The sequence below is a fragment of the Ixodes scapularis genome, unplaced genomic scaffold (assembly GCF_016920785.2).
Source record: "Ixodes scapularis isolate PalLabHiFi unplaced genomic scaffold, ASM1692078v2 PGA_scaffold2__306_contigs__length_199485367, whole genome shotgun sequence".
In the NCBI taxonomy this organism is placed as follows: domain Eukaryota; kingdom Metazoa; phylum Arthropoda; class Arachnida; order Ixodida; family Ixodidae; genus Ixodes; species Ixodes scapularis.
The window spans coordinates 58908443-58922685 of record NW_024609857.1 but is presented as its reverse complement, the minus strand read 5'-3'; the positions used below and the strand labels follow the sequence as shown (position 1 = coordinate 58922685).

The 14243-nt window shown below is 44.4% G+C and overlaps 1 protein-coding gene across 1 annotated transcript in view; it reads left to right on the top strand.

The window, feature by feature from the left end:
• Positions 1–371: 371 nt before the first annotated feature.
• Positions 372–14243, top strand: part of LOC120838176 — an 88786-nt gene continuing 74914 nt past the window's right edge. The window contains exons 1-3 of the mRNA XM_040207965.1: positions 372–456; positions 2161–2454; positions 13406–13648. Of these exons, the coding sequence (XP_040063899.1) occupies positions 372–456; positions 2161–2454; positions 13406–13648 (622 nt within the window). The remainder of the gene's footprint in view (positions 457–2160; positions 2455–13405; positions 13649–14243) is intronic.

The following is a 14243-nucleotide window of genomic DNA, read 5'->3' as shown; positions in this document are numbered from 1 at the left end:
ACAATTAATACTTTTCAACAAAGGTTCACGGTATTAAAAAAAAAAAAAGAAAACAACTGGAGACGACGCATGAAGAAGGGTACAAACACCAAACATTTCAAACGCAGGTACGCAGCTAGCTTAACTGTGTAACAGCTGTGTTACACATAACTGTTACACCGATATGTGTAACATCAACCCGCTCACCTCTTTATTTACTTTTTATTCAATGGTTCACGGATCACATTTCTAACAAACCGTTCTTTTCTCATACCTCAGAGCTTAGAACACCCTAATTTTTATTTCAGTCCGCTGAATATAAATATATCGTTGTCTGCTGGAGTTGCCTGTCTGTTATTTCGGGCTGCGCTGATTTCAAAAAGTCAATAGATATGTGGCTCTGGAAATCTCAGAGCGCCGTTTTGGCGGCACTGTTAATAGTACTTCTTGAACTGTCCGCCCGAATTGCTGGACAAGGTGAGTTGTTACTTTTATATGTATTTATTAACCTGACAAAATTGCAGAAAATAGATATTAAGTCATGTATGAAATTATCAAGATAATATTAAGGCTCTGCCAGAATTATACGAAGTGCGATCCAAGAACATATGAGGCTACATTTGCAACACAAAAGAAGAAAACAGCACGGTGATGCGCGGACGGCTGTCAAAGGCCTTTATGTCTCTTTATGCAAAAGGATTCGTGAACAACACAAAACATGATTTCTTCTTACCACGTGCAGGAGCATGGCGATCAGTCTGGACTACTAACCTGAGCGAGAGCGACCATCAGCTCTGCGTCAAAGTCGCAAAATCTCAAAGAAATACCTTTCAAATACCTTGGGATGCTTATGTCGAAGAAGCAGTGAGGCGTGCGAGGAGTTCTGAGCGGTACTTGGGCTTTAAGAATTACACAACACAAAGAGAGATGCGGGAAAGTCGCCCTACATATCTTTGTCTTCCAGTAATGTTTTTTTTTCCATTCTTGAATCGCGAGTGCCGCTCAAATCACCTCGCATGCCTCACTGCTCCTTTGCCATAAGCTTGATAAATAATTTAAAAGGTCTTTACTTGAAATTGGCCAAGTCTGAAGCAAAACTGATGTCTGCTTTCGCTTTGCTTTGCATTCCATGCTAAAATCCCTATAATTGTCGCGCACGTGCTTAGGAAAACACCTGTAGCGCAGCTCCAAATGGTCACAGAACGATGCTCTTTGGTATAACGAGTCATGAACATCACTGCGTTCGTCAGCTGCGTGCGCATCACAGTGGTGCCCTTGTTTAGGCTAGAAAACTAGTCGCGGGATTTTGGGATCGCACCTTGTATAACATCACGTGTTAAACAAAAGTTTCATACGCGCCACAGAAATATTAATAGTAAATTACTAATTGTCGAAATTTAGAAACAAAAACGCTATTGAGTGCATCTGCTCATAATAGTTTCAGGTGAAAACATGTAACTCTGTCACACAAACGCATGCCCACGCCGAAAAAAAAATTGTAGCACACGTTTAAAAAAGGTACTACTAAAAAAAAGAAAAACCTCTGAAACACTCAAATTACTTTTTTTGTAACATCACCTTTTCATATACCTACAGAAGTTTATTTTAGGCACGTTTAGGAAACACACGGTTTCATGTACTGCTGGCGAACGTTAGTCTGCTGAAGATATATAGGCTGGCCTAGGAGAACTATGCGTAAATACTGTAACTTCAAAGTCATATTTAAAAATAGTGACTTTTACTGACATCCAAGTTAGCCGCGCGCTCTATGTTGCACTTGTCGCACACACAGACATAATTTAAAAACTACATCTAATCGTCCTTTTTTTGTGAAAATATCCCCATTAAAATATCATTATTCATAAAGGAATGGACAACATCTGCTTGGATTTTCTTGTTTTTACACTAAAACTAGAAAAACACAAGTAAATGACGAAATAAAACCCTCAATTTGTCGTTTTCCACCACGTAAATTTTGATAGACCTACATACCACTTGACTACTATATTCAAGATGAGGTGTCGTGTTTTTTGGCTTTTGCACCAGCTTATCAAAACTAATATCTTACAAATAATAATGAGACTTAATCGGGTCAGGTACATGGATTCAAGTAAAATTAGCCCGTAGAGTAAATACAACATGAAATCGAAAATAAATAAGGGCTATTTATTTCTATTACAGGCCTACCGATGTTCGACGGGTCGTTCTATGCATCCGGGGAAATATTTAGAAGTAAATTCGAAGTAGCTACTGAAGAAGTAGTTTCTTCCGAAACAGATTTTTCAGAAGAAGATTATTCGGAACCAGATTCCTCGGAAGCAAAAGTGGAAATTAAATTGAAAGAAACCAACATCTTTGAGGAGGCATTCGATGCGGTTGAACGCAAGGCCGCCCTTCGCATTACCTTGGATAAGGAGGTTATCGTGTTCTTCGAAGATTTGAATACAGGACATAAATTTGTGATCCATACGTCTGGTGAGTGGCATCTTACTACCAAACGTTGGCGTAAATTAAGATATAAAAAAGTCATATTTTAGTTTTAACTTCGCTCGAGTATATGGATCGCTTTGCTTTGTTGTTAACATGCGCTGTTACTAATTACGTTACTTTTGCTGATTTTCCACAGAGACGCAACTAGGGCGTAGGCAGTGTAAATTTCAAAATTTCATAAAGAGCAAATTTTTGACAAATGTAATAAAACTAAAGCTGCGCGTCGATTAAAAATTGTAACCCGATTGATCGGCACCATTTAATCAATGCATAAATCGATTAATCGGTTTGGCTCATTTCCATGCAGTACATTTCAGAGGGTCAAAGTAAACCCCTCGACTTTTCTTATTTTTTTAACAATGCAATAAACGGAGGAATATGTATACTTTCCATTATGGTACAAATATGATATTTATCGTGAACAGTCCAAAGAAAATTACAACTTCTTTTTCCACTTGTGGAAGCAGATACGTTTGTTTATATCTTCCGGCAGGAACGAGCTCATTTGCTTGTTCAGGATAGTCGCTGCCGAGCTAACAGACAATCACTTGAAATTGAAGTGCCTATTTCAAATATAATCTTCTCGCCTTGCTGTTGGTTCCAAACCTCGACCCTACAGCTTTCATTAAATTCAAATTTAATCTAAAGTTTGCCCTTCAAACTGGCGTACTACACATATGTGAAGTGGCTGCTACTGAAGCAGGTAGAAGTGCTGCAGGATACGCCGCTCCTCTTCCCTCTCAATAAGTTTAAATTTCGCGTTATTCATGTGTTTTCGATCTAACCAACTACAGATGAGGACACGTTTTAAAGGGAGGTAAGGTGTGTGTATAATTATTTTCCCCTAATTCATCAGTAAAAAAAAAAAAGAATTATAAAAAAGTAGACGTTTGCATTTTCATGTAACGCCAAATTAGAGCGCATCTCTTGAGGAGGAGGAAGAAAAGATACGAAGAGGAGGATATGCCCCTCTTCCTTCCCCGCTAAATTTAGCGGGAATATTGGCATTGTTAGATGCGTGTGACGTTACGTGGCGTCACATGTGACGTGATTATGAAAAGCGCCCCACAATGCAACGCGCGGTTACGCCGACGGCGACGGCGTCGCGGCTCAAGCCGGAAACGGTCGCCTAGGAACTGCGCTCTAAAAGACATATATTGTGCTTCTTATATTTTCGGACTAGTCCGCGTCGTTGCTGCGAGCTGATTCGACTGTTTTGAGCTCCACAGTTAAAGGGAAACTCCGCTCAATTCCGAAAAATTGCGGATAATTAGTGATTTCACATTAAAACGCACTAATAAAAAGGCACTGCGTCTTTAGCTTCGCGAAAAATGGGACAGACGTTGTTAGATCTTACTGTAGGCGTGAGCAGAAATCGAAACCAAAACTTTGTTTCCGTTGGGCAATGTGGTCCTCGCGTCGCCATGAACATGGATACCACATGGTACGATATGTCACGTGATCATCAATTCAATGAAGGCCGCCGGGGCGGGCCACCGTTGGGGCGGGCGTGTGCCACGCGCAAGTGTCGTCTGCACCGCAGTCTTCACCACATTTTGGTGTCCACGATATATATACGACGACGTCTGCACAACTGTTGGATCCGTCTGCGCAAGTAGTGTGAACTAAACTCCAAGAGCCAATAATCACAAAAGGTGAGACGACGACGGCGGTTTTGACGCAGGAGACGGCGGTAACGGCGTTTCCTGCGTCTTTCAAGAAGCGCCTTGCGCAGGTGCGTTGCGCCAATCACGGGGACAGCGCTGAGGGCCGAGAGGAAGCGTTCCTGATGTCATCCGCTACGCTCGCCCGGAAAAGTAAAAACAAGCAAAAAGGTGCATTGTTGATAACGTCTAGCTCAATGATCAGGCAGCGAAAAACACCGACAGCCTATGTCAGCTCAATGGGGTCATTAACTTCGTTTCCCCTCTTCATCCCCCCCCCCCCCCTCGCCCTCCGCCTTCCCAACGAATCTGGCTTATCTCCGCAGGTTACTGTTCTCGTAAATTTCTAGACGATTCGTTTGATGCCCTCCGGGAACTTCTTCCCTGTGTCTGGAGGCGACTCCATGGTACTTAACGAAAACGTATCCGTTTAATCTTCTGGGTGACTGTCGTGATGACACGTGAACTCGAACTCTCAAATAACGATTTCTTGTGTGTTTCGAAAAGGCCCCCGACGACTAATCTGCATCTCTGGAAGTCCAAGGTGGCATATTGTCGCCAGAACTTAGGAAGATAGCCATCACGACGGCATTAAATTGCACTTGTCAATGCCCCTCTCACTTTCGATGTGAAGATGCCTGAGCTTTCTTTCTTTCCCTCAGGGGTTTTAAAGAAAATTTCATTCTATAAACTATTTTGAGATGCTTGTCTATCGAAATAATATAAGACAATAAGAAATAATATTACTAAGACATGGTGCCACTTTACGCTGTCTTATTAAAGGGATCATGAAATGATTTTACAATCGAATTTCATCCACCGCACGTCGTAAAAGGTGTGAAAAGAAACACAAAAACACAAAAATAGGGAGCCAAAAAAAAATTATTTGCTATAGAACTTTTAAAAGAAAACTGGACTCTTTTGCGCCTTCTTTCCTTCGCCTTTTCACTACGATGCATCCGCGGAAACGGAGCACGTCAGCCGAATCCACGTCGCCTATTGGGTAAGAGCCTACCTCACCAGCACCGCGATCGTAAAAAATAAATAGCCGGCGAATGTTTCCTAAAAGCTTTGTTAAATAATATTCAGATCCACAATTTGTAGCATAATTAGAGATGTGTGGCGAAAATTACCAAATTTGATAAGGCTGAGAGCCAAGCGCCTTCTATCGTGTGGTAAACGAAGCAACTACTGCGCGTGCGCTTTAGGGCAGGGCCGACGAACGTCTATTACCTTCGATTTCCTTCCTCTCAAAACTCTGACTGACTGAATGTTTATTTTTCTACGTGTTCTTCTCGCGCGTGCCGACTTCAAGCAGCAAGAAAAAAAGTACTTAAAACAGACCACGACGAACAAGAACGCTGGATCAACAAACACCCGAGAAAAGCGACAGAGGCCACGAAACCACCGTCTCCGACGAAGCGAGCTGCTCAGAATATAGGCCTAGCAGGCACTCCGACTCGGCGCAGCGTTGCTTCGTCGCAAGACCGCCTGCCTACGACCGGCTGGCGTGCTGAATGGAATATGCCCGCGCTACCTTTGTGGACCCTTCCCGTAGTGTAGTTTGATCGGAGCTCAATTTTAGATTAAGACGTGAGGTCAATCTCTTCCCCTTGTTTTCCGAGGCAGTCTTGACGAACACTCGTCGAAAAGGGACTCTCGTCGATTCTATCTTCTTATTTTGTGTGATATAGAGCTGAAATAAACGCCGTATGGATTAAATTCGTAACACGGTATGTACACTTTGTTATTGGTATGCCATTTTTATTCTGACAGACTGCACGTCACTGTCTAGCTATAACAGTTCGTGGGAGGTATACGTGCAATGCCGGTCCAACCTTTCTTTGCCGAGTGTCGCGTCAGTATCGAGTTGCAATCGTAAAAGATCGGTCCCGAAGCGCTTACCAAAAGCGCGAATACAGCACTTCCATCAAACGCACGCGTCCGCTCCGAGTGTGAACAGGTATTTACGTGGCTCTTGCTGACACTCGTAGTTCAAACGTATCCTTTTTAACGTTGGCTCGCTCCTGCATCTCCGAGGCCGCGAAAAACGCCGCGGCAATTTGTTTCCATCTACGTCGCTTTGCAAACGACGGGCCGCCTTTTACCAACAATGACAGTTGGGTTGACTTCTGGAGTCTAACCGGAAGACTCGCTGCACTTCCCAACAGGCATACCGGCGTATGGGACTAGTCCCATGCTGTCGCTGTAGCGCAACATATCTCATTGAATTTCGCTCAGCTGCGATGCGGCGATGAGAGGCGCCGATTCAGAAAATACGTCGGTGACATCAGCGCAATAAAACCTACCGGCGCACCTTAACTCGTCGCCGCTAACGCTCCCATTCTCCTACTGCCGAGAAAACTTCCGGTTCCAGAAACAGCGTACGTCACGGCTTGTTTTGCGGTCAGTTGGAGAGAAAGAAAAAGTCGATATTTCATTATTTTTTGTGTAAAAGCTAATAAACCGAGACGAAAACGGATGCCTGTTCGGCATTCAGTGAACATTGACGGTTTAATGTAAAAGTTATCTGGAAAAAGTAAAAAGGTCATTGCATGGTCCCTTTAAGTGTTCAAAAAGAAGGGATCTCCTGCGTTTTTGGGAGAGGAAAAGCCTACTTTTGGGGTAGACGGCAAGTAGTCCCTCATTCCAGCAATACAGTCTTCTGGCTTCTTGAAACTTGAAACAATCTTAAGATGATGGCTAACATCCTACCTGAGAGGAGAATTCCAAAACTTTGAAATACTTCAGGCAATGTGTATGGTGCATATTCGAACGCCTGTTCATTCTTCGTCGAAATCAAGAAGCCACTGCCCAAATTCCCAGATAACGTCTGCGCGCGCGCCTGTGTGTGCATATTTTTGTGATACATACAGATAGATTCATTTGGGTGAAAATAAATCTGTATACGACAATCGCTAGGGGCTTTCGAGCCTCTACTGAAAGGGTTGGTGTATCATGAGTATGGTGAGTGTTCTTGTGGGGACAGAATTCTTATCACTGCCAAAGCTCACTGGTTCAGCAAACAACACTTATAGTGTTCCTCATTTTTTCGTTAAAAACGCAATCTGAGGGAGGGGGGGCGATTGTTCTTTTTGCCGTCCCCTTTTGGGCCGAAACTGATTTTGAGTATAGTAGTTGGGATAAGCACAAGTCTGATTCCGCACCATCAAGGTTGCCTGTCTAAGCAGCCTATTAATGTGAGCTGGTTATGGGCATGCGTTCTAAACAGCGCCCTCAAATATGGCGTCCAGTGAACACGTGCTATGTTCGCGACTCCAGCGAGCTATAGGAGGCGCCACTATCGGGCAAATATGGCGTTCCAGAACAGGTCATGCTGCAGCATGTGCCAGATCAACGCACAAGGTGGGGCAATAGCAAGTAAGCATTGGATTCAAAATGGTTTTCCCCGCATTTTATCCTCCCCGTTTCGAACCTGCAAGGATGTGTTGGCGTGAGCGAGCTTCCAGAGGCTTGACTTTCTTTGAGAAAGCGATGAAATGACTGCGTATACTGTTCTTCCACGGTGCTGATGAACGTTGATAAATACGGAATGTCTGGTTCACGCGCTTACGTAGGTTTCGTTTAGACCAACCTAGGTAACAAGCCGAACTATGGTTACGACAGTGTCAACGAGAGAACTGTTCTATCGCGCAAACAACCGTCAACTTGTGATCACGGAAGCCACAACAGACGAGCGAAAATCGCGGAGGGATCTGTAAAAACCAGTTCATTATATTCCCGCTTGGTGCCGTCCCTTTAGGTGGATTCGTGAATTATCAACTAAGCGCATCTTACAAAGTGGTGGTTTTCAGACACCATCGAAACTGAAACAAATAGAGAAATATCTGTACAACGAAGAACAATGCAACTTTTGTCAGTCTGCCGTTGCGGAATAAGTGCTAGATTTTAAACGCCATTCGCATATGAAACAGTAGACTGATATTTCAGCAATCAGATGGCACTAAATTTGTATCAAACAATTAACCGGTTACATATTGATCGGAATGAAAACATTAACCGATTAATCGGAATGTTAATCGGTCAATTGCCCAGTCTTAAATAAAATATTTAATTTTTTCCGAATTTTTATTAATCCACTCGACGGAAAACTATACAGTGTTTTAATTTTTGTTCGACTGACTAAAGTGATATTTTTGCTTCGAAAAGTGAAAAGGGGAGGGAAAGTTTTGAAGTGGTAACTTTCGTTCGGATCTCTGGTTTGTTGCATCAATTTTACGAAATTCGCCTTGCAAGAGTTGAAGCCGATTGGCAGTTTAAAAGTTCATAAGATGCAATGTTTCTCTTAAACTCGATGTGGAATAATAATATAAAAAATGCTGACAACGCTTAGCTTTTTATGCAGACCGGAAATTTTCTATTCTAGAATTAAAAATAGGCGCTAGTCTTGTGTGAGGTTTGAGGGTAATGGCGAGCTTCCTGGAAAATCTGTGTCTCCGAGTGTTCTCAACGCACAGAAAAGAAACGTTCTTAAAAGCCAATGTTCGCCTCTATAATGACGTATTTCTGTAATTTGAAACGTAAACTGGGCTGTACTGATAATACCACCAGAACGATATCGAACAAGCTTAGAATGTTCTATCGGGTCATTTCTCTCCCTTCAACGCCTGTCTTTATTAGTTATAGTTTACTAACACTGAATGACGTACATTTACCAACCATCAAAGCGTTAGTTAGTCTGCCAGCACTATTGTTTTAAAAATACCTAAAATACCACAAAAGTAAGGATAAATTGCTACTGCAAAAATACGCATCGCAAAAAAAAAGCAAAAAAAAAAAAAAAAGATTTGACATTTGTACGTGTCAAGGTGCCTGTTTAGTAAGCAATAATTAAAAAAAGCTGAGGAGGTTTAAAAAAAAGCATAAACGAGTTATCGGTGAATGCTAGCATAATTTTAGACTGTGAATTTGAATATCGCAAGCATTTTACCTGAACGTAACAATACACGCGAAAAAAACCGAGGAAAAAACCGCTGGGTGTGACGTCATACCCGGTGGTTTCAACTGCCTTAGGCGTGCCGCTTGTGAGGAAACGCGTGCAACGTTTCTGTCTGCTTGGGCAAGGCTTGCAGAAGGCGGGGTAACATTGATATATTTTTATAATACGTCCCGATACTGTAAAACGCTGAATCTTCGCGAACTCTTCATTTTCGCGAATTTCGCGAATTCAAAAATTTACAAACTTTAAGGGCACGCGAAAAGTTCGGTTTATAAGAGTTTCATGCAGGCTTCTAGAATTTGCGAGATTTAATGGCCTCAATGATGTCCCCTGTGACCGATTCGCGAAAAAAGGCTCCGCGAAAATAAAGGGTTTTACAGTATTCTGTTCCCACCGAGCGCGACGGGAGGGAGGGGATTCAGAGCTAGTTTGAAAGTGATCTTGCTGCTATTTGGGGCATTTTTGCCTACATGGGTTGGATCTTTGGCTGATTTGCGTTTTGGCAACGTTTTTGATTGGGATGTCGCCAAAACGCAAATCAGCAAAAGATCCCGCCCATGTAGCCAAAACAATGTCCCAAGTAGCGCCAAGTGGAGTCCAAAAGGGGGGACGACAGGGGTCGGTTTTGAACTCGGGCGCAAGTCGGCTGCACGTGGGCTGCTCACCGGGCTTCCCTCGTGGGATCCATAGCGGGCCGACTTGGGGAGCCCAACTTGGCTTCTGTCGAGAAACCTAGCACAAAGTGGCCTATAAAAGGAGGGCGATGTGGGTCCCACTTGGGCAGCCCACGTGGGTCTCACGTTGGTTTTGTAAGTCGGGCCCAAGTGGGGCCCGCTCAGGTAGCCCACTTGGGCTGCCCGTGGGGACTCACAAGGGCCCTACTTTGGCAGGCCCATATCGGCTTCCCTCGTGAGTCCCACAGTGGGTCCACTTAAGGAGCCCACAAGGGCCCTCCTCATGGGGCCTACAGGGGCCTGGGTGGGCAGCCCACAAAGGCCCTCCTCGTGGGGCTCACAGAGGGCCTACGTGGGTAGCCTTCATAAGGTCGCCCCAGGACCCTCATTTTGTTCGGTTCGGGGTCATTTAATAATTTTCCAGCGGCGGGGGTATAGCGGTTCATACCAAATTGAGCGTGCCTGACTTTCCCCCATGTGCCTCCTGGAAATATTACCACTTTGATCGATCAATAAAACGTCTTAAGCAATTGAATATAGAGTGAGTAGGCAGGCGAGCTGGTTGATGTTACATAATTTTTAAACAACCGGAGACGACGGACGACGAAAAAGGGGACAAGCTACAAAACGTCTCAATCCTAATCTTAAAGGGATGCTGAATCCAACCAGTTCAGTGCCCATAATAAGCGGCGCACTACCTTTTTTGATGAGTCGGCAGCCCCTGGTGTGCGCGAGCACACGCAACGAAATTGACGTCATCATATCCCCCATTCACGCTTAATAAGCTCGAATGGGGGATATGATGGCGTCAATATCGTTGCGTGTGCTCGCGCACACCAGGTGCTGCTGACTCATCAAAAAAGGTAGTGCGCCGCTTAATATAGACACTGAAATGTCTGGTTCAGCATCCCTTAAAGCAATCTTAAGCAGGCTCATAAAAAAATAGGCATTTCAAGTGTAGGAAATGGGGAAAAAAAATGCTGCACATTTTCATATAAAATCCTGTTGGATACGTAATCGGGATACATAGCCTGCTTGAGCCGTCTTCGAACACCGAATTTTAGAACATTTTTGACATCCTGACAAATTTTTCGAATTTGCCCTCAAATTCAATACTGTGCGTCAAAAATTCTACCCCACGTGAAACAGCCTTCTCATGATACACACTGTGTGATAGGTTAGTAATAAAGTTTAGCAAGCTTACAATTTCTCGCTCACGCTTAGAATTACAAACCTCGATGATTCATTATCAAATTAAGCCGATCTCGTGTCTTGACTTTCCAGAACGTGCAATAAACTTCCTCAATATTAGCAGAAAGTGCCGTTTTGGGAGTTCCACAGGTAGTCCAAGTTGGACACGCACACGCTTTGCCCCCTTGGAGCCCACATCCTTGCTAACTTGGCCCCAGCGGAGTCGAGGCGATACCCATGGGGGTTTTAGATCGGCAGCTCAAATCGGGCATCTCCACGCTGTGCCACTCTGGAGCCTGCACTACTGCTAACATGGCCCACGCACAGCCCAGGTGGGACCCACAGGGTCATACTTGGCCACTGTGGAGCCTATAGGTTTGCTCACTTGGCCCCAACGATGCCGAGGATGGACCCACGGGGGTTGTACACGGGCAGCCCAAGTTGAGCATGCCTACGCTTTGCCGCCGTGGAACCCTTATCTTCGTAAACTTAGCATCCGCACTGCTGAGGTGGAACCCACGGGGGTCTCACATGGGAAGCCCGAATCGGGCATGCCCACGCTTTGCCACTGTAGAGCGCGCACCACTGCTAACATGGCATACGTACAGCCGAGGTGGGACCCACGGGGGTTTTAGTTAGGCAGCCGAAGTCGGGCATTCCCACACTTTGCCACCGTAGAGCCCGTACTATTTGCTAACTTGGCCCCCGCACAGCCGAGGGGGACCAACGGTTTCGTTACTTAGTCAGCCCAAGTTGAGCATGCCCACGCTTTTCCGCCTTGGAGCCCCCCTTTTCGTAAACATAGGACACACAGAACCGTCGTGGGACCTAGAGGAACATTACATGGGCAGCCCAACTCGGGTACGTCCACGCATAGCCGCCGTGGAGCCTACATCACTGCATTTGGTCTTCGTAGAGCCGAGGTGGGTCCCAGGGGGGTTTACATGGGCAGCCCAAGTCGGGCATGCCCACGCTTTGCCGCCGTGGAGCCCCACCTTTGCTCAGGTGACACCGCAAAGCCAAGGATAGACCCGCGGGTGTTTTACATGGGCAGCCCAAATTGGGCATGCCCATACCTTGCGCCCTTGAACCCCACATCTGCGCTAAATCTGCCCTCGCACAGCCAGAGTTGGACCCATCGGCGGTACTGCACGGGCAGGCCAAATTAGGCGTGTCCTCGCGTGGCCGAAATGGGACGCACGAGGGTCGAGGTTGGGTTGCATGGGCAAACCCAAGCAAAGTTGGGCACAGCGTGGGTATGCTCACGCTGTGCCCAACCTTTCCCTCGCATATCTGATGTGGGACCCACCGCGGCACTCCTGGGCAGCCCATATTCGGCATGACCACGCTGCGCCCACGTGGGACCAACGTATGTTTCGTAGGGGCTGCCCGAGCCCCCACTGCCCACGTGGGCGCCACATGGGCGCCACATCTTGTGTAACCCGGGGGATTTAAATTATATTGAAGCAGTGGCCTTGCTATCAGGATTGTACTAGCTATTTTTCGACAGCTTTTTTTGCTCTGGAAATCTTACGCATGGAATCACCCTGTTAAATTTTTATCTTGTTACCGTTGAGAAGTTTACGTTTTTGTTGGTTTTAGTTTGTTGCAACTATACATAACTTATCAATTATGGGTCTATTGCCATTCCTCCGTGACGCAAGCGTTTAGAATTTGCGCGTGTTCCGAGTTTTTTTCTCCTAAAAATTCCCTTGCTGTAGAATCCTCGGCAATATAAGCTGAGACAGCCGAGTGATAGCCAAAGACCGTAAAATGTTGCGTTGGTATTCCTCCAAAATTCTTGGCCATAAAACTACTTCTACATTGTGACGATAGGGAAAGTGGAAATATATGCGAACTTCTCATTTAACAGCCTAACACACCTAGGTTGTCAGCATAAAGTTTTTACTGCTCCAGTCTCAACGGCGTCGTATCAAGTTAAAATTTCGCACCTTGTACCCTTGCGCTACATATACCTGCCGTATCGCAGCTGTTTTCCAGAGTACTAAGAACTATAAAAATATTACGGCGGCTTCGATCTTCTAACTGTGCCAGTTTTTGTTGACATCTAAAAGGCCCTCATGAATTGACCTAACGTTTTGTTCAAGACCTACGAATTGATTGCTAAGCTCTTTGCTTTTTGTTGCCGTTTCTAGCATTTGTGGAACATTCAAATCCGATCGGACCACTTTGGTTTTTGAGAAAAAAGCCAATAGCAAAATGTCGAAGTTAAATTATATGCGCATTCAGCATTTAAAAATTTTCAAGGTCACGTATATCGGATAATTAACAACCTTTTTGGCGTTTCAAACTTTTTTAATGGTGCACTAATATGCATCACAGCCAATAACGGCTATTAGGTCCCACGGGCTGTTCACGAAGAACGCTGATGTGCGGCAAAGTGCGATTATTTTTTTTTTTTTTAGTAAAAGAAACTTCCTTTGCAGGTGGTTACACGGCATGCAAACATGCGAAACAGAGAGACTGGCAAGTTAAGAAGTACCCAGTTACGGTACTTCGTGGACCGCATAAAAGAAAGTACACATTCTTACGTGACATCCTCACGTTACGAGCAGTGAAAGTTAAGAGCAGAAAGATCGAACTCGTGCGGGACATGTACTGCAGAGTGTTTGAGATGAATATCAGTGATCCTATACAACGATATATAAGACCCGTCGTGTACTGGACTTGTAAGTAGAAAAAAGAAACACTTTCATTTCACTTTGAATCTAAAATACTGTTAAAAAAGTGTGAGACGGCGATGAGGCCTGAAACGTTTTGTTGGAAGCTTATACAGTAGCGTAAAGTTGCGATATATAAACCATAAAGAGAGGGCAAATATACAAAAAGATTCTGCTTATTAGTTTAAAGTGTGTGAGTGCGTGGACGTGGCAGGGAACCAGATTCGAACGGCCGTGGCGCGGGTACCCGACATTTCTACGTGTTGTGTTGTAATTTTGTTCTTCCCTCTCAGTGGTGAATAACGTTGTTTCAGAGGCTTGCAGACTCCTGCCGCAAAATGCCCAAATATAAACGTCATAACCTTTTCATGCAAATATAAAGGAGCCTTACCAACGCCCTTACCTATGTAATCAATTCGATAAAATGTGTAGCTTTTTTTTTTCTCCCTCAAATTCTTGAAATATTATATAATAAAAATTGTCCACTGAATATTTATGTGGAAGGCGAGAAAATAAATTACGATACCAAAAATATGGAGTACGAACTTTGCGATTGAAAATATTATAATTAATTTGTCACCGTCTTTGTTACTTTTTTTCCAAC